This window comes from Delphinapterus leucas, chromosome 1, assembly GCF_059928025.1.
Source record: "Delphinapterus leucas isolate spDelLeu-1000000601 "Yukka" chromosome 1, BTC_Dleu_Yukka2, whole genome shotgun sequence".
Taxonomy (NCBI): domain Eukaryota; kingdom Metazoa; phylum Chordata; class Mammalia; order Artiodactyla; family Monodontidae; genus Delphinapterus; species Delphinapterus leucas.
In genome coordinates this window covers 56,684,019-56,704,583 of record NC_143129.1, presented here as the reverse complement: position 1 = coordinate 56,704,583, position 20,565 = coordinate 56,684,019, and the positions used below count along the sequence as shown (strand labels likewise).

General features: G+C 38.0%; 1 protein-coding gene across 1 annotated transcript in view; it reads left to right on the top strand.

Moving 5' to 3' along the window:
- The window catches only part of AXDND1 (axonemal dynein light chain domain containing 1), a 104,031-nt gene that overhangs the window by 11,307 nt on the left and 72,159 nt on the right, over window positions 1–20,565 (top strand). The window contains exons 4-9 of the mRNA XM_022556587.2: window positions 278–381; window positions 2,985–3,105; window positions 4,142–4,227; window positions 6,573–6,629; window positions 8,291–8,393; window positions 9,649–9,770. Coding sequence (XP_022412295.1) covers window positions 278–381; window positions 2,985–3,105; window positions 4,142–4,227; window positions 6,573–6,629; window positions 8,291–8,393; window positions 9,649–9,770 — 593 coding nt within the window. The remainder of the gene's footprint in view (window positions 1–277; window positions 382–2,984; window positions 3,106–4,141; window positions 4,228–6,572; window positions 6,630–8,290; window positions 8,394–9,648; window positions 9,771–20,565) is intronic.

Genomic DNA, 20,565 nt, shown 5'->3' with positions numbered 1-20,565 from the left:
TAAACTCTTTTGCATATTTTCAAGGAAATACTTGAGTATTTCCATTAACCTGTTTTTATGTGATTTACCTAAATGATCATTACTACTCTTAGTCTTGATATTTTTCTTTCACTATTGAATTGTCCTGGTTTCAGTCTTTCTCCTTGGTATTAAATAAGAATTCTGCTCTCTTTTTCCATAGAATATTCAAATGCCTTTAATGTAAATACTCATTAAGAATAGATTTTACTTGACTAGAGCGCCCTCTGCTGTGTATTCATGTTTTTCTTTTTCCCAGGGTACTCTTCCACGCCCTGTTGACCACGTTTGGCATAACCCTATTCGAAGAAATAAGTTCAAATATCTGATCGACCATCCCGTTTCCCTAACGGGAGCTGGAAGGTAAAGAAGGAAGATAGTTGGGTAGATGCAGATGAATAGAATCATTATCTCATTTTGTATGATTTCCTTGGGAGGAGCAGAATCGGAAAAATTGTAAAATCATAGAATCATCGATTTTAAATCAGAGAGTAAAATCATAGAATCAAGATTTCAAAGCTTGAAGTATCTGTTTTTAAAAAAATACATTTATTTATTTATTTTTGGCTGCATTGGGTCTCTGTTGCTGTGCGCGGGCTTTGTCTAGTTGTGGCGAGCGGGGGCTACTCTTTGTTGCGGTACGTGGGCTTCTCATTGCGGTGGCTTCTCTTGTTGTGGGCTGTAGGTGCACGGGCTTCAGTAGCTGTGGCACACGGGCTCAGTAGTTGTGGCTTGTGGGCTCTAGAGCGCAGGCTCGGTAGTTGTGGCGCACAGGCTTAGTTGCTCCGCGGCATGTGGGATCTTCCCAGACCAGGGCTTGAACTGGTGTCCTCTGCTTTGGCAAGCAGATTCTTAACCACTGTGCCACCAGGGAAGCCCGCTTGAAGTATCTTTAATGAACCAGAATACAATCTGAAGAGGACATGGGTCTACCTTTTTGTGTATGATTATTATCAAGAGGATGGCAATATGTGCTGGCTCTGTTGACTTTTCACTTGTTTTAAATTTGCTTTTGCATGCCTTCATGTACTTGTCCCCTTACTCTCCTATTCTTTGTTGTACCCTAGTAGAAGGGAAAATATCAGGCAGAAGGCCTTTAGGGCCTCTTTTATTTGCACATCTGAGAAGAGCTAGGTAACATAGCTTCATGACCTGCAAAACCTTGAAAAACAAGTGCTTAATCCCTGCTTTTCCTCAAAGCGAACCCTTAACCTTTACACTGTTTTAGATCAAATCAGCAAATTATATTTGTTGTTTTTATATCATTCCTAAAAATATCCAAAATTACAACATTTTCCCTGTGAAGATTGTAATCTGCTAATTTTCTGTGTATGGTTAATTTATTAATTTACTCCCTCCAAAAAAAAATTTACTCCCTCCATGCTCCTTACTGAAATATCACTTAATAGTAAGTTTACAGTTACTAATACTTGGGTAGGTTATTTAGTCTTTCTGAGTTCCATTTTCTCACTTGTAAAAAGGGAATAATAGACTTGCTCCATTTTGTGTACCTTCCAGGGATATAGAAAGCACAAATGAGATAATGAATGCAAGAGCACTTGTAAAACTATACACTGCTATGTAAATATAAGGTGTTATTACTCAGCTATGTCTCAGTGCTAGAAAAAGTGGTAGAAATTTAGGCTATTCATTTCTTTGTCCTGGGGCTTTGGTGTCATAAGTATTGGTACTTTATTTTATGCCATCAGACCATGGCTATAATTATTACTATATAATAATTAGTAGTTATGAGATGTTTGAAGTACTTTGAAAAAATAATTAGCTATATCTGAATGCAGCAATAAACTGACATTAAAGTTTTAATGTCAAATGACATCTGAGTTGGAACTTTTTAAAATGTGAAGATCTGTAGTGTGATAGATAGGATAATGACCTCCCTGAAATGTCCTCACTGCAGTCCTTGGAACCTGTGGATACATATCTTACATGGCAAAAGTTACCTTGATTTGGCATTGGCAAGAGACAAGAGGAGGGTGACTGTAAAATTAATAAGTGTTAGTGATAGATATTGAGGACAAAGGGTGGGATGGAATCAATTATGGATGCTGAGATTTTTGATGAGTAGAGTGGTGGTGCTAACTGACAGAATTAGTGAATATAGAAGGGTGAAAAGTGAGAATGAAGGAGAATTATTCAGTCATATCTAGAGGTAACAAATATGATAAGGTGAGATTTGATAGCATTGCCAAGGGAGAAAGTATAGGGAGAGCAGAGAAGGATGAGGACAGGACGTTGTGGAGCATTTCCATTTGGTAGGCAGGAGGTCACAGAGATGTTCAAGAAGGGGTAGGTAGGATGAGAGAACCAGGAGAGTCCAGTCATACAGAGGACAGAGGAGAGGAGAGTGTTTTTAAGAAGAGAGGTGATCAACCCTGGAAAATATTCCAGGAAAATAGTGGAAGATGAGAACTGATGACTTAGCTGTAGAAAGTCATCCTCAGCTTTCTGGAGAATGATTTCCCAACTGCAGGGAAATTTTAAGAAGTCTGATGTTTAGCAGAAAGTGAGGGATAGATAGATCAAGGTAACTTGACAACAATGTATGGTCAAGGGAAGATTTTTAGAAGGGGAGAAGACTTGAGTTATAGACCAGGGGGAATGTTCCAAGAGAGAAGGAAATACACAGAAATTAGGATTGATGGAATGAGGTCCCCAAGGATGTGGGCAAAGATGAAATGAAGGACTTAAGTGGAGGAAATAATCCTGGGGAAGAGAATACATCTTAACATGAGGCTGAAGGAAAGGCGAATGAGAAATTTGACATGGAGAAGAGGAAGAGTGCGGGGGGGGGCGGAAACCCTAATGCCTCAGCCTTCTTAGTAAAGTATGAGGTAAGGAGACCAGTTTTGTGTCCCTTTGTGTGAAGGATGTGTGTGGACTTTACCCATTCTTATCCAGTAACCAGACAAAATTTATTTTGTAAATATATTTTTCTTATCTTTTAGGGATATTTCTTTTCTGTACGATGTTAAATATGTTAAAGGAGAGACTAGGGAGAGCGCAGTTTGTCCCCCACAAATGGACCGTTCATTACAGTCACGTGATGGTGTCCTTGTGCCTCATAAGGTAAATAAAGTATTTGACAAATAATTTCCTCTCCCTCTCTCTACTTAAAAAAAAAATTTCCCCCAAATATAAAGCCATGTCATACTATAACAACCTGCATTGTTTATGTTTTCATAGCACTTTCTAATTATTTCTAGAAAAGGGCATTTAGTGGGAGATGATCAAACATATCTTATTTTAAGCCATTTTCCAAACTACAGTTATTTACTTTAATCTGGATAATACAGTGTAGGAGACTAGATTTTTTTTTAAAAGAAACCAACAGCTTACAGTTGTAGAATTCTTGAAAGTAACACAACATTGTAAATCAACTGTACTTCAATTTAAAAAAAGGCAGAAAAAAGAATTGTAGAATTCTTATTTTTGGCTTGTTGCTAAGGTAAATTTTACATTCCTATTGAATTTTAAAGTCAATAGATTTTTGTGTAATTAATACTAAAACCAAGATTGTTCTTTAATTCATGGCTAATTTTTAATTTTATTTATTTATTTATTTTTAACATTTATTTATTTATTTTTGGCTGCGTTGGGTCTTCATTGCTGTGCGTGGGCTTTCTCTAGTTGCGGTGAGCGAGGACCACTCTTTGTTGTGGTGCATGGGCTTCTTATTGCAGTAGCTTCTCTTGTTGTGGACCACGGACTCTAGGTGTGCAGGCTTCAGTATTCATGGCACATGGGCTCAGTATTTGTGGCTTGTGGGCTCTAGAGCACAGGCTCAGTAGTTGTGGCGCACGGGCTTAGCTGCTCGGTGGCATGTGGCATCTTCCCGGACCAGGGGTCAAACCCACGTCCCCTGCATTGGCAGGCGGATTCTTAACCACTGAGCCACAAGGGAAACCCCTTGGCTAATTTTTTAATTTGTGCTCTGCTAAAAGTTTATTACTCCTTGCCATGACCCATATTACTAATATTGTTATTTCTCTGATCAAAATCTCTTAATAAATAGTATCACTTTGGTATAGAAATTAGGATTTGTGAAACTCAGTTTTTTTCATCTGCTTGTTTTCATTCTTGTTGTTCTTTCTTTCTTTTTAAGCCAAAGAAACTAACAGATACTTTGATTCCTGAAGAATTTCATATTGTGTCAAATACAGGAGTTTCAGGTTTGGAGTGTTATGATGAGTGAGTACTGTGGTATATACTGAATATCTGACAAGTTGAACTGTTTCCTACTTCCCAGACATAGAGGAACCTGAGCAGTTCACTCATGTTCCCAAGCAATATCTACACTGAAGTGAGTAAACATCTGGCTTACCATCCTAATACAATTTAAGAAAGGTATCAAAAACTAATGAAAAAAATCTTACTTAAAAGAGTTTGAAGCAACAAGAATGTACTGTATAGCACAGGGAACTGTGCTATTACAAGATATTGAATATCTTGTAATAACCTATAATGGAAAAATATCTGAAAAAATATATAACTGAATCATTTTGCTGTATACCTAAAACTAACATAATATTGTAGATCAGTTATATTTCAATTTAAAAAGAGAGTTTGAGATTTTAGTTTAGATTAAATCGTTCTCTGTCTTTTCCTACTGTTTAATTTTGAATTAAAAAAAAAATAGATCTTTGTTCTGAATGCTTGCTATGCCTCTTTGGGAATGGTTTTGAGCAATGACAAAGGAAAGTAGCCCTCTAAGTTGGAATCTCATAATGCACACTCTAGGGCTTAGCTCCAGACTTCAGACTAGTCATTTAAAGTTTTCTTTGATTTCTGCTAATGGGATTGAAAATGGGATCTTGCTTTTATTTTCTGAAACAACACTTGAATGTTTCATAGTTTAAAAAACTAGAACTTTGGATTAGGTTTTATAGTAAAATACCCAGAAGCTGTCACTCTTTTTACCTTATCCAATACATATGTTAAATGGCATTTCCTTATGATGGTGGGTTTCAGAACAATATTTTGCCAAAGGGAACTAAACGGAACTCATTTTTGGGGTAACTTTTTTTTTTTTTTTTTTTTTTTTTGCGGTACGCGGGCGTCTCACTGTTGTGGCCTCTCCCGTTGCGGAGCACAGGCTCCGGACGCGCAGGCCCAGCGGCCATGGCTCACGGGCCCAGCTGCTCCGCGGCATGTGGGATCTTCCCGCACCGGGGCACGAACTCGTGTCCCCTGCATCGGCAGGCGGACTCTCAACCACTGCGCCACCAGGGAAGCCCCTGGGGTAACTTTTAATTCTTATATAATTTCAAAATTATAAAAATGTTACAAAAATGGGACAAGGAACTCCTGTATACCCTCTATCCTGACTCACTGAGTGTTTACATTTTGCCTTATTTGCTTTAATACACACACACACACACACACACACACACACTTAAACTATTCAAGAGTAAGTTGGAGGCCCTCATGACCCTTTGCCACCAAATACTTTAGTGTGTATTTCCTTGTAACCCACTACTTATAGATCTTTTTGATGACTTTTTTAGCTCCATCATTCTTGTATATATTAGTTGCCATTTTACAATATAGACTCATAGATTTCTGTTTTTTTCAGTGAGTTATAATTCTTTGCTATCATTGATGTTCAAATTTTTCCTGATTTTGCTAATGCCAGATCCTTTGAGCTGTCTCTTGTGTTCTTTAGGCATGCCCCCATCATTCTTTGAATGTTCTCTTATTTTCTGGCTCAATAAGATTTTCAGGTTCATCTTGTATTTCCCAGCTCCAGCTTTGGAGTGAGCTATGAGTCACTTCTCCATGGAGTACTGTTTGCCTTTTAGTGGAGAAGGGTTCTTAGAAACCAAGATCTGGGTGCTAGGTGTACTCATTGCTCCTGGGGTATCATTGCTTCTAGTCCCTCTCACATACTCATTTTTGAAACGTTTTTGAGTCTTTATATTCCCTGAATATTTTTCACTAATCTAAATTCTGAAAGTGGACCTTATTAACCAACTGTGTTCCAGTAGGGGGCAGAACCAAAGGAAGTGTTTTTTAACTAGGGGAAGAAAAAAGATATATAAATAATAATGAATTTGAAGAATTACCATGAGATTCTCATTGTGATACGCATTTAGGTATAAGCAAGTACTTCCAGAGGACAAATAAATATGCTGGGCATCAGGAAGCTTGGCTTCTAGTTTCAGCTCTGCTTATTAATTTTATAACCTGTTTAGTCACTTAACTTTGTTGACTTCAGTGGTCTTAAAACATTCTTCCACCTTTGAAATGTCATTTTTCTTAATGAATCAAAGAAATTTTTGTATTGTGATACACTGAGGAATGTGATTAAAACTCTTTTACTTAAAATTTTAAAAAATATGATAAGTATCATTATATCTGTGTCTGTAGATGTCTAAGGCTATTTAAGTATCCTCTTGTGTGTAAAACGATGGACCTTTCTGATTGTCTCCAAGCTTCTCAATTCTGTGAGGTCTTAAGTTTTTCATGTCTTGTTATGTGATAAGTAGGCCAGACAGTTTTCTTACAATAATATTTACCTGTCTTATTTATTGCAGCAAATATACTACTCTCCTCACAGATAGTGAAAATAGACTATTGCTCTTCCCATCCATGTAAGTATTGTTTATTTTTGAGAGTGTTTCTAAGAAGGAATAACTATATACACATATTTTTCTTTTTATTGGTACTTTATTACACAAAAATATTAAAATTACCTCAGAAAGCCAAGACAATAATTGCCTACAATTCTATCATTTAATCAGTGTTTTCATTTGTCCAACTGCATATTGATTTTTTTTTTTTTTTTTTTTTTTGCGGTACGCGGGCCTCTCACTGTTGTGGCCTCTCCCGTTGTGGAGCACAGGCTCCGGACGCGCAGGCCCAGCGGCCATGGCTCACGGGCCCAGCCGTTCTGCAGCATGTGGGATCCTCCCGGACCGGGGCACAAACCCACGTCCCCTGCATCGGCAGGCGGACTCTCAACCACTGCACCACCAGGGAAGCCCTGCATATTGTTTTTTTACATATTTATAATAATATCAAAGTGCTAAAAACACTTTTTTTTTACCATTTTAAATGGGTTTTTTGGGTTTGTTTTTAAATTTTATTTTATTGTGGTAAGAATGCTTAACATGAGATCTATCCTCTTAATAAAATTTTAAGTGTGCAATACAATATTGTAATTATAGGCACAGTATTGTACAGCAGAACTGTAGAACCTTGCATAACTGAAATATTATGCCCATTGATGAGCAACTTTCCATTTCCTTCTCCCCTCAGCCCCTGCAAACCACCATTCCACTTTCTGATTCTATGAGTTTGACTATTTTAGATACCCCATGTAAGTGGAATCACACAGTATTTGTTTTTCTGTGACTGGCTTATTTCACTTAGCATAATGTCCTCTAGGGACATTCATGTTGTTGCATATTGCAGAATTTTCTTCTTTTTTTAAGGCTGAAAAATATTCCAGTATGTATGTATGTATGTATGTGTGTGTGTGTGTGTATACATATGTATATATGTATACACACACACCACATTTCCTTTATCCATTCATCAATGGATCAAGGGTTGTTTCCACATCTTGGCTGTTGTGAATAGTGCTTCAGTGAACTTGGGAGTGTTAATGTCTCTTCAAGATCCTTTTTTTTTTTTCTTTTGGCCACGCCATGCAGCATGCAGTATCATAAGTCCCCTGCAGGGATCAAATCCGTGCCCCCTGCAGTGGAAGCATGGATTCTTAACCCCTGGATATCCGGGGAAGTCCCTCTCTTCAAGATCCTGATTTCAAGTGGGATTACTGGATCATATTTAAAATACTTTTATATTCTAAATATAACCATTAGTGTTTCTCCATTTTGCTATAGGCTTCTTTTGTTATCTATCCCTTGTCCCTTTTCTTTTATATTGTGAAGTAGCGGATCTTAGCAGCTTGGTGTTTATTACTCCACATTTTTCTGTGTTCTTACAATCTTACACAATAGGGGTATAGAGTTTTTTTGGGAGGTGGAACATTATTTTCTTTTATGAAAAAGAGGATCATACTATTTGCATTTTTGTTGGTTTTTGTTTTGTTTTGTTTTTGTATTTTGTTTTACTGTATTATTGATATCCCACTAGATTAGTATTGTACATATAGGTATAACGCTTTAAAATACCATTAATATTCCATAGTATGTACATTTTCTTTATACATATTATGTTCCTTTTGCCATCTGAGCATGACCTATTGTAACACTAATTATATATGTCTGCCATCTTAATCTTTTAGGAAACCTAATAAAAGAGTAGAAGTGGTCCAGCTGAATGATGTGATGGATGCTATGCTAGAGAGGGCTGGTGTGGAAAATCAGGCATATACAGGGCCAACCAAGGTAATTACAAAGATCAATGTAAACCAGTGGTTAAGAGCATGCACTCTGGAGGTAGAATGCCTGGATTGGACTCCTGACCCTGCCGTTTATTAGCTGACGACCTTGGGCAGGTCATTTAATGTATTTGTACCTTGATTTCCTCACCTGTAAATTACAGATAATAATATTATTTACCTCATAGGGTTGTTGTAGAGATTAAATGACATAATGAATGTAGATTGCTTAGGACAGTGCTTGGCATGTGGTAAACATTGTATAATTAATTTTTAGTCATTATTATTGTATTTAATTGAATATAAGGCACCACTGATTATAAGACCCTTATTATTTTATGTACCACTAAAAACATTGCCAATTAAACCATGCTTTCTTATCACTTATAATTTTTATTTTGCACCTAATGAAAGAGCTCTTTCAGTGTTACATAGATACAGATGTTTTTCGTTATGGGGCTATTTCTCTTTTGTTTTATAAGTTTTTATTTTTATAGAATTTGGAACTTATAGACAAGTTCAATATAAGGCACTCCTATGTAACCTTTACCCAGGTTTGGTAATTGTTTACACTGTGCCCTATTGGCTTTGTCATTCTCTTTCCCTCTCTATGTATCTCTATGTGTATGGTTTTTTTCTGAACCATTTTAGAGTAAGCTGGCAACCTCATGCCTCTTTATCACCAAACATTTTAGGGTGTATTTCCTATAAATAAGGACAGTCTCATGTATCCATAATATAGTTATCAAAATCAGGAAATTTAACATTGTTATGATAGTATTATCTAATATAGTTCATATTCAAGTTTCAAATTTTATTAATTGTCCCTGTAATGGCTTTTATAGCTATTTTCCCCTCCATTTCTGGATCTTAGGATCACACGGTGCTTTTAGTTGTCATGTTCCTTTAGACAGCTATAACCTGAAACCGTTCTTTGTTTTTCTTGACCTCAATATCTATAGAATGTTCCTTAATTTTGGTTTGTCTGATGTGTACTTATTCAATTCAGGTCTTGTAGTTTTGACAGGTATAACATAGCGGTGATATTGTGACTTTCTCAGTGCATCATATAAAGAGGTGCATGATTAGACATAGATTTTTTTTTAATATATCATTTTTTATATATGTTTATAAAGGAAAATGTAAGTGAACAAATTAATCAAGGTGTTTCTAAAACTTATTCACATTGAGTGCTTACCTCCTAAGATGTTTTTTACTGGCAAGACTAATAAATACTGATTATCTTACTTATCTTTTGCCAGATGCACAAACTACTTCATATATTGAAGAAGGAACAAACCATTTATAATACAGTATTTCATGAACTTATTCGACAAGTCAGTGTGGACTGTGCAGATAGAGGAGAACTACTATCCAAAATCAGGTTAGAGCTGTTATTGGAGTACCCCAGTTTCCTCCTGAATTTTATATTAGAATTATATTTATATCTGCTTTTAAGAAAATCACAAAAGTAATTTCCCTACTCTATTGATAATAAGGGACCTAAGTGCATTTCTATTATATTTTCTATAGTAAAAATATATTAGTTGAGAACTTCCTTAAGGTGATTTCTGTTGGGATGTTTGGCACCATGTTCTTTTATGATTGGGAGTGAAGTGCTACATGGAAAAGTAGAAAAAGTATAGATTCTGGAGACAGACCAGTCTGATTTTAAATCATCATCTAGGTGTGTGACCTTGGTAAAAGTCTACCCCTTAGTTTGCTTATTTGTAAATGAAGACAATAACTATGGAAAAATTTTTCTTTTTTAAAAAAAATTAATTTAATTAATTAATTTTTGGCTGCATCGTGTCTTCATTGCTATGCACGGGCTTTTTCTCTAGTTGTGGTGAGCGGGGCCTACTCTTCATTGTGGTGTGTGGGCTCCTCACTGCGATGGCTTCCCTTGTTGTGGAGCACGGGCTCTAGGCACACGGGCTTCAGTAGTTGTGGCACGTGGGCTCAGTAGTTGTGGCTCGTTGCCTCTAGAGCACAGGCTCAGTAGTTGTGGTGCACAGGCTTAGCTGCTCGGTGGCATGTGGGATCTTCCTGGACCAGGGGTCGAACCCACGTCCCCTGCATTGACAGGTGGATTCTTAACCACTGTGCCACCAGGGAAGTCCCACTATGTGAAAATTTTTCATTCTTAAATGATATTTACTGAGTTTCTACTCTGTGTCAGGCATTAAGATGCTTCATAGAATAATGCAAGCACAGAAGTAGGTGCTCAATACAATTATTATAGATGATGATGATAACTATTATTACTATAATTCTTTTCCTTATGACTATGGCACTTTCCAAAAGCAGAAAGGAATAGTAGAAATAGAATATTGGGTTCAAATTACACATCTGCAGCTTCCTTGCCATGAAACCATAGGCAAATTATTAGATTTCTCTGAATATCTGTTTCTCCTGAATGGGAATTAATAATATGAACTTGCCCTATTAGCCACTATCTGATTTGTGGAAACAGAGTCTGCCTATCTGACGGTGCTGAGAAACTAGGAGCAAAGCCATTAATAGGAGACTGGTCAAGAATAGATACTAAGGGGTAAGTTGTTGGAACACCATCAAGAGCTTCAGAATGCCCAATTAGAATGAGGATAGGGACAACTAAAGGTTCAGTTGTCACTCTAAGAACAAAGCCAGGAGAGATAGATGAGGAATCATTGCAGAGGAAGTAGATAACTAACTGTGTATCCAAACCTTCCTTTAATGAGGAATTGGTGTGAGTGGGACTCTTCCAGCTGATTTCAGGAGTTAGCTTCTAGGGGCCAAAAGAGGGTGGGGCCCTATTCCAGGAAGTCTAGACAGAAAGAGATAGGCAGGCAAGTCAAAGCCAAATTTCTTTAAGAAAAATTGAGCCAGACACTAGGGAGACAAAAATACTAACTCTAAAGTGCCAGAGTTAGGATCAGAATAGGGTTTCAAAGCTAAGGTTTTAGAATGGGGTAGAGTTGGAGTTTAAGAATACACAGTACGTGGGGATAAGCAATGAGGTTTCAGGGTGGTTGCTGCTAACATTCATGATGTGTTTGTGAAACGGTGAAACATTCAGTAGGTCCAGAATGATCTATTGTTGTGTTAGGAGCTCTTTGAAGGTCTAGGGCCTACCTTCAATGAGGAAGACTTCTGTTGTCCTGAGCCTGGTATCTTATAAAGTCCTCCCTGTTTCACAGGGTTGTTGTGAGGATCCAGTAGCTGTCCCCAATAAATGGTAACACCATGCATGCCCTGGAAATACTCTATATCAGCCCCATTTGCTTGTCACTATAGTTTTCTGCTCTGTCTTTTTTTTTTTTTTTTCTGGCTGCATTGGGTCTTTGTTGCTGTGCCCAGGCTTTCTCTAGTTGCGGAGAGCAGGGGCTACTCTTTGTTGTGGTGCACAGGCTTTTCATTGCGGTGGCTTCTCTTGTTGCAGAGCACGGGCTCTAGGCACGCAGGCTTCAGTAGTTGTGACTCTCACGCTCTAGAGCGCAGGCTCAGTAGTTGTGGTACATGGGCTTAGTTGCTCCATGGCATGTGGGATCTTCCTGGACCAGGGATTGAACACATGTCCCCTGCATTGGCAGGCAGATTCTTATCCACTGCACCACTAGGGAAGTCCCTGCTCTGTGTCTTTCTGATCAGCTTGTGTGTGTCTCTGCTTTTCATGCAACTGTCTCTTAGGCCTGTTACTGTAGAAGGAGGGTTTCATATGAAACAGAGGTTCATAATAACCATTTTTTATAGAGGGAAGAATGACAGATTGGTTATAAGCTGAATAAGACTCAGATTACACAGAAATAGGGCTACTGCAGTAATTATTTTTGGTTGACACTATAAATATCTTTGGATGCAGGCATCTGACATTTTTCAGTTATTGTTATTTTCATTTTTTCCAATATTTTATTAAGGGAATTTCCAAATGCCCACATAAAAATTGAAAGAATTTTACTGTAAGCACACATATATCTAGATTCTGCTGTTAACATTATACTGTTGTTGCTTTATTGCTTGTCTGTCCATCTAGCCATGCTTCTGTTTATCCACCAACTTCATGTACTTCAAAGTAAAATGCAGACATCAGTGTATTTCCCTCAGGTACTTCAGCGTGTCTATCATTAATCAGAGTTCATTATTTATTTGCCTTTTTTTCCTTTTTAAGTAAAATTTACATATAATAAAATGGACAAATCTTGTCTGCATTTGTTGACTTTTGACAGATACATACACTTAAATAACCCAAACCCTTATCAAGATATAGGGTATTACGGCCACCTCACAAAGTTCCTTAATGCTCTTTCCCCGGAAATGCCCACCCCTCCTTCTCCAGAAGTTCTGACTTCTTTGAATCTTAGATTAGTTTTGCCTATTTAGGAACTTCATACAAATGGGATCATATGGTATATACTCTTTTATGTAAGGCTTCTTTCACATAGCATGTTTTTGAAATTCATCCACATTGTGCATGTATGGGCAGTTTGTTCTTTTTTATTGCTGAGTGGTATTCCATTGTATGAATGGAACAAAACGCAGTTTATCTGTTTTCCTATTGATGGGCACTGTTTCCAGTTTGGGGCTATTATGAATAAAGCTACTGTGCACATTCTTGTAAGAGTCTTTCTGTGAACATGTGCTTTCATTTCTTGGGTAAATATGTAGGAATGGGATTGCTAGTTCATAAGTTTGTTTTTTTAAATTTTTTTCAAAAATTGTTTATTTTTACACAAATATTAAAGATTACTTTCCATTTACACTTATTCAAAAATATTGGCTATATTCCCCATGTTGTACAAAGCATCATAAAGTAAGTTTAAGTTTATCTATTTATTTATTTATTGGCCATGCCTCACGGCATGCGGGATCTTAATTCCCCATCCAGGGATCGGACCTGTGCCCCCTGCATTGGAAGCACGGAGTCTTTACCACTGTACTGCCAGGGAAGTCCCGGTTTAAGTTTATTCTTATAAGAAATTATCAAGGGGTGGAGTCAAGATGGCGGTGTGGGAAGATGTGGAGTTAGCATCTCCCCACAACTAGGGTGCCAGCTGCTGGTGGGGGGACTCTGACGCCCAAGGAGATGGGAAGAACCCCAAAGTGAACCGGTAAGACATAGGGGGACTGAGGGGGGAGGAGAAGTGGAGGCCAGAAAGGATCGGTGACCCTGAGGCCAGGGAGATCAGGAGAGGCAGGCGGGAGGGGCCCTCCAGGAGGAGCGAGAGAGGAGTGGAGGGCATTTGCCCTGCCCACTCAGGCCTGGGGAGCCTGCTGAGCTCCCAGGCAGGTCCCCTGCCCTCCAAGGCTCCCCCCTCCGCCCCCACCAGCCGCACTGGTCCTGGAGGTATAGGAAGGAGGCCAGGGAGATCAGGAGAGGCAGGCAGGAGGGGCCCTCCCAGACTGGAGGAGCAGGAGAGGAGAGGAGTGTGTTTGCCCCGTCCACTCGAGCCCAGGAAGCCTGCTAGGCTCCCAGGTGAGGTCCCCTGCCCTCTGAGACCACGGGTGGGGGGCACGCCTGGGCCCCTTCTGTTTCTTGAGCCTAAGCTCCACCCCCCACAGCCCCCAGGGCCTTTTACAGCTCTGTGGGTCCTTTTTTTTTTTCCTTTTCCCTCCTCTCCTTTTTTACTATTGTGGTACTGATGTACCTTCTGGTTGTTGATTCACCTATATTTTAATTGTGATATTCTTTCTAGCATATCTGTTAGTTTCCTAGTCTAATTTTATTTTTTACTTTGTTATTGTTTGTTTATTTTTGCTGCCCCATGTGGCTTGTGGGATCTTGGTTCATGAGCCAGAAGTTGGGATGAAGCTCCTGCGGTGGGAGCTCCAAGTCCAAACCACTGGACTAACAGAGAACCTCAGACCCCAGGGAATATCCATCGGAGTGAGGTCTCATGGAGTTCCTCATCTCAGCACCAAGACGCAGCTCTACCCAATAGCCTACAAACTCCAGTGTTGGAAGCCTCGGGCCAAAGAACCAGTAAGACAGGAACACAATCCCACTCAAAAAAAAAAAAAAAAAAAAAAAATGAGATGGCAAAAAATGTCACAGATGAAGGAGCAAGGTAAAAACCTACAAGACCAAATAAATGAAGAGGAAATAGACAATCTACCTGAAAAAGAATTCAGAGTAATGATAGTAAAGATGATCCAGAATCTCGGAAATAGAATGGAGGCACGGATTGAGAAAATACAAGAGATGTTTAACAAAGAACTAGCAGAACTAAAGAACAAACAAAGAAAGATGAACAACACAATAACTGAAATGAAAAATACACTAGACGGAATCAATAACAATAACTGAGGCAGAAGAACGAATAAGTGAGCTGGAAGACAAAATGGTGAAAATAACTACCAAGGAGCAGAATAAAGAAAAAAGAATGAAAAGAATTGAAGACAATCTCAGAGACCTCTGGGACAACACTAAATGCACCAACATTCAAATTATAGGGGTCCCAGAAGAAGAGAAAAAGAAAGTATCTGAGAAAATATTTGAAGAGATTATAGCCGAAAACTTCCCTAACATGGGAAAGGAAATAGTCACCCAGGTCCAGGAAGCACAGAGTGTCCCATACAGGACTCTCTAGGAAAAACACACCAAGACACATATTAATCAAACTAACAAAAATTAAATTCAAAGAAAAAATATTAAAAGCAGCAAGGGAAAAACAAAAAATAACATACAAAGGAATCCCCATAAGGTTATCAGCTGATTTTTCAATGGAAACTCTGCAGGCCAGAAGGGAGTGGCAGAATATACTTAAAGTGATGAAAGAGAAAAACCTACAACCAAGATTACTCTACCCAGCAAGGATCTCATTCAGATTTGATGGAGAAGTCAAAAGCTTTTCAGACAAGCAAAAGCTAAGAGAATTCAGCACCACCAAACCAGCTTTAAAACAAATGCTAAAGAAACTTCTCTAGGCGGGAAACACAAGAGAAGAAAAAGACCCACAAAAAAAAAACCCAAACAATTAAGAAAATGGTAATGGGAACATCCATATCGATAATAGCCTTGAATGTAAATGGATTAAATGCCCCAACCAAAAGACACAGACTGGCTGAATAGATACAAAAACAGGAGCCATATATATGCTGTCTACAAGAGACCCACTTCAGACCTAGGGACACATACAGACTGAAAGTGAAGGGATGGAAAAAGATATTCCATGCAAACAGAAATCAAAAGAAAGCAATACTCATATCAGGTAAAATAGACTTTAAAATAAAGACTGTTACAAGAGACAAGGAGGGACACTACATAATGATCAAAGGATAAATCCAAGAAGAAGATATAACAATTATCAATGTTTATGCACCCAACATAGGAGCACCTCAATACATAAGGCAAATGCTAACAACCATGAAAGGAGAAATTGACAGTAACACAATAATAGTAGAGGACTTTAACACCCGACTTACACCAATGGACAGATCATCCAAGCAGAAAATAAATAAGGAAACACAAGCTTAATTAAATGACACAATAGACCAGATATATTTAATTGATAGTTATAGAACATTCCACCCAAAAGTGGCAGAGTACACTTTCTTCTCAAGTGCACATGGAACATTCTCCAGGATAGATCACATCTTGGGACACAAATCATGCCTTGGAAAATTTAAGAAAATTGAAATCATATCAAGTATCTTTTCTGACCACAACACTATGAGATTGGAAATCAATTACAGGAAAGAAACTGTGAAAACCACAAATACATGGAGGCTAAACAGTGTGCTACTAAATAACCAAGAGATCACTGAAGAAATCAAAGAAGAAATTAAAAAATACCCAGAAACAAATGACAATGAAAACACAACAACCCAAAACCTATGGGATGCATCAGAAGCAGTTCTAAGAGGGAAGAGTCAATCTCACCTCAAGAAACAAGAAAAATCTCAAGTAAACAATCTAACCCTACCCTTAAAACAAGTAGAGAAAGAAGAACAAAGAAAACCCAAAGTCAGTAGAAGGAAAGGAATCATAAAGATCAGAGCAGAAATAAATGAAATAGAAACGAAGAAAACAATAGCAAAGAGCAATAAAACTAAAAGCTGGTTCTTTGAGAAGATAAACAAAATTGATAAACCCTTAGCCAGTCTCATCAAGAAAAAAAAGGAGAGGACACAAATCAATAATATTAGAAATGAAAAAGGAGAAATCACAACTGACACTGCAGAAATAAAGGGTTATAAGAGACTACTACAAACAACTATATGCCAATAAAATGGACAGCCACAGAGAAATGGACAAAGTCTTGGAAAGGTACAATTTTCCAAGACTGAACCAGGAAGAATTAGAAAATATAAACAGACCTATAACAAGTAATGAAATTCAAACCATAATTTAAAATCTTCCAACAAACAAAAGTCCAGGACCAGTTGGCTTCACAGGTGAATTCTGTCAAACATTTAGAGAAAAGCTAACACTGGTCCTTCTCAAACTCTTCCAAAAAATTGCAGAAGGAGAAACACTCCCAAATTCATTCTGTGAAGCCACCATCACCCTGATAGCAAAACCAGGCAAAGATATGACAAAAAAAGAAAATTATAGACCAATATCACTGATGAATATAGATGCAAAAATCCTGAACAAAATACTAGCAAACAGAATCCAACAGCACAGTAAAAGGATCATACACCATGATCAAGTAGAATTATCCCAGGGATGCAAGGATTCTTCAATATATGCAAATCAGTCAATGTGATACACCATATTAACAAATTAAGGAATATAAACCATATGATCCTCTCACTAGATGCAGAAAAAGCTTCTGACAAAATTCAACACCCATTTATGATAAAAATTCTCAGAAAATGGGCAGAGAGGGAACCTACCTCAACATAATACAGGCCATATATGAGAAACCCACAGCAAGCATCATACGCAATGGTGAAAAACTGAAAGCATCTCCACTAAGATCAGGAACAAGACAAGGATGACCACTCTCGCCACTCTTATTCAGCATAGTTTTGGAAGTCCTAGCCACATCAATCAGAGAAGAAAAAGAAGTAAAAGGAATACAAATGGGAAAAGAAGAAGTAAAACTGTCACTCTTTGCCAATGACATGATACTATACATAGAATATCCTAAAGATGCCACCAGAAAACGACTAGAACTAATCAATGAATTTGGTAAAGTTGCAGAATACAAAATTAATGCACGGAAATCTCTGGCTTCCCTATACACCAACAACAAAAAATCAGAAAGAGAAATTAAGGAAACACTCCCATTTACCACTGCAACGAAAAGAATAAAGTACCTAGGAATAAACCTGCCTAAGGTGGAGAAACACTTGTACTCAGAAAACTATAAAACTCCCATGAAAGAAATCAAAGATGACATAAACAGATGGAGAAATATACCATGTTCTTGGATTGGAAGAATCAATATTGTGAAAATGACTGTACTACCCAAAGCAATCTACAGATTCAGTGCAGTCCCCATCAAACTACCAATGGCATTCTTCACAGAATTAGGACAAAAATATCTTACAATTTGTATAGAAACACAAAAGACCCCGAATAGCCAAGGCAATCTTGGGAAAGAAAAACAGAGTTGGAGGAATCAAGCTCCCTGATTTCAAACTATACCACAAAGCTACAGTAATCAAGACAATGTGGTACTGGCGCAAAAACAGAAATATAGATCAATGGTACAGGATAGAGTGCCCAGAGATAAACCCACACATATATGGGCACCTAGTTTACAACAAAGGAGGCAAGAACTTACAATGGAGAAAAGACAGCCTCTTCAATAAGTGGTGCTGGGAAAACTGGACAGCTACATGTAAAAGAATGAAATTAGAACACTACCTAACACCATACACAAAAATAAACTCCAAATGGATTAAAGACTTAAATGTAGGACCAGACAGTGTAAAACTCTTAGAGGAAAACATAGGAAAAACACTCTTTGACATAAACCACAGCAAGATCTTTTTTGACCCACCTCCTAGAGTAATGGAAATAAAAACAAAAATAAACAAATGGCACTTAATTAAACTTAAAAGCTTTTGCACAGCAAAGGAAACCATAAACAAGACAAAAATATGACCCTCAGAATGGGAGAAAATATTTGCAAATCAAACAACAGACAAAGGATTAATCTCCAAAATATACAAACAGCTCATGGAGCTCAGTATCAAAAAAACAAACAATTCAGTTAAAAAATGGACGGAAGATCTAAATAGAAATTTCACCAAGGAAGACATACGGATGGCCAAGAGGCACATGAAAAGATGCTCAGCATCACTAATAGAGAAATGCAAATTAAAACTACAATGAGGTATCACTTTGCGCCGGTCAGAATGACCATTATCAAAAAATCTAGAAACAATAAATGCTGGAAAGGGTATGGTGAAAAGGGAACCCTCCTGCGCTGTTGGTGGGAATGTGAATTGATACAACCACTGTGGAAAACAGTATGGAGGTTCCTTAAAAAACTAAAAATAGAACTACCATATGACCCAGCAATCCCACTAGTGGGCATATACCCTGAGAAAACCATAATTCAAAAAGAGACACGCACCACAATGTTCATTGCATCACTATTTACAATAGCCAGGACATGGAACCAACTGAAATGTCTACTGACAGATGAATGGATAAAGAAGTGGCACATATATACAATGGAATATTACTCAGCCATAAAAAGAAATGAAATTGAGTTATTTGTAGTCAGGTGGATGGACCTAGAGTCTCTTGCACAGAGTGAAGTAAGTCAGAAAGTGAAAAACAAATACCATACACTAACACATATATATGGAATCTAAAAAAAAAAAAAAAGTATTGATGAACCTAGTTGCAGGGCAGGAATAAAGAGGTAGACATAGAGAATGGACCTGAGGACATGGGGTGAGAGGGTGAAGCTGGGACGAAGTGAGAGTAGCATTGATATATATACACTACCAAACGTAAAATAGTTGACTGGTGGGAAGCAGCAGCGCAGCACAGGGAGATCGGCTCGGTGCTTTGTGAAGACCTAGAGGAGTGGGATAGGGAGGATGGTAGGGAGGCTGAAGAGGGAGGGGATGTGGGGACATGTGTATGCATATGGCTGGTTCACTTTGTTGTGCAACAGAAACTAACACAGTATTGTGAAGCAATTATACTCCAATAAAGATCTATTAGAAATATATATATATCTGAAAAAAAAAGGGGGATAATCATATTTTTCCCTAAAGTGTTTGTACCATTATATACTCCTGCTAGTAGTGTGTGAGAGTTCTGGTTGCTCCATATTTTTGCCAACATTTAGTTTTGTAGTTCTTTTTAATTTTGGACATTATGGTGGATGTATAATAGTATGTTATTATGCTTTTAACCTACATTTCCCTGCCAACTCTTTTTTTTTTCTTTTAAGATTTATTTATTTTTGGCTGTGTCAGGTCTTAGTTGCAGCACGTGGGATCTTTTTGTTGAGTCATGTGGATCTTTTGTTGCAGCACGTGGGCTCTTTGTTGTGATGTGTGGGCTTCTTTCTAGTTGTGACATGTGGGTTTTCTTTTTCTCTTCTTTAGTTGTGGTGTGCAGGCTCCAGGGCGGGTGGGCTCTTTAGTTGTGGCGTGGGTTCCAGAATGCATGGGCTCTGTAATTTGTGGCATGCAGGCTCTCTAGTTGAGGCACGCAAGCTCAGTAGTTGTGGCACACAGGCTTAGTTGCCCTGTGGCATATGGCATCTTAGTTCCCTGACCAGGGATCAAACCCACGTCCCCTGCATTGCAAGGCGGATTCTTTACCACTGGACCATCAGGGAAGTCCCTCCCTGCCAACTCTTGATGTTGAACACTTTTTCATGAGCTTCTTGACCATATATTCTTTTTGTGAAATGTCTGTTCAAATCTTTTGCCTAGTTTTAAATCAGGTTGTTTGTCTTTTTATTATTGAGCTTTAGGAGTTCTTTATACATCTCAGAAACTAGTCTTTTGTTATATATATAATTTTATTTTATATTTACATATATTTTAATGTATTTTAAAACATACATACAGTTGACCCTTGAACAATGTGAGTTTAAACTGCATGGGCCTACTTAAGCATGGATTTTTTTTTTTTCCTAATAAATACAGTACTACATGATCCATGGTTGGTTAAATCTGTGGATTTGAAACCTTAGATACAGAGGGCTGACTGTGGGACTTGAGCATCGTTGGATTTTGGTGTCCACAGTGGGTCCTGGAACCAGTCTCCCACA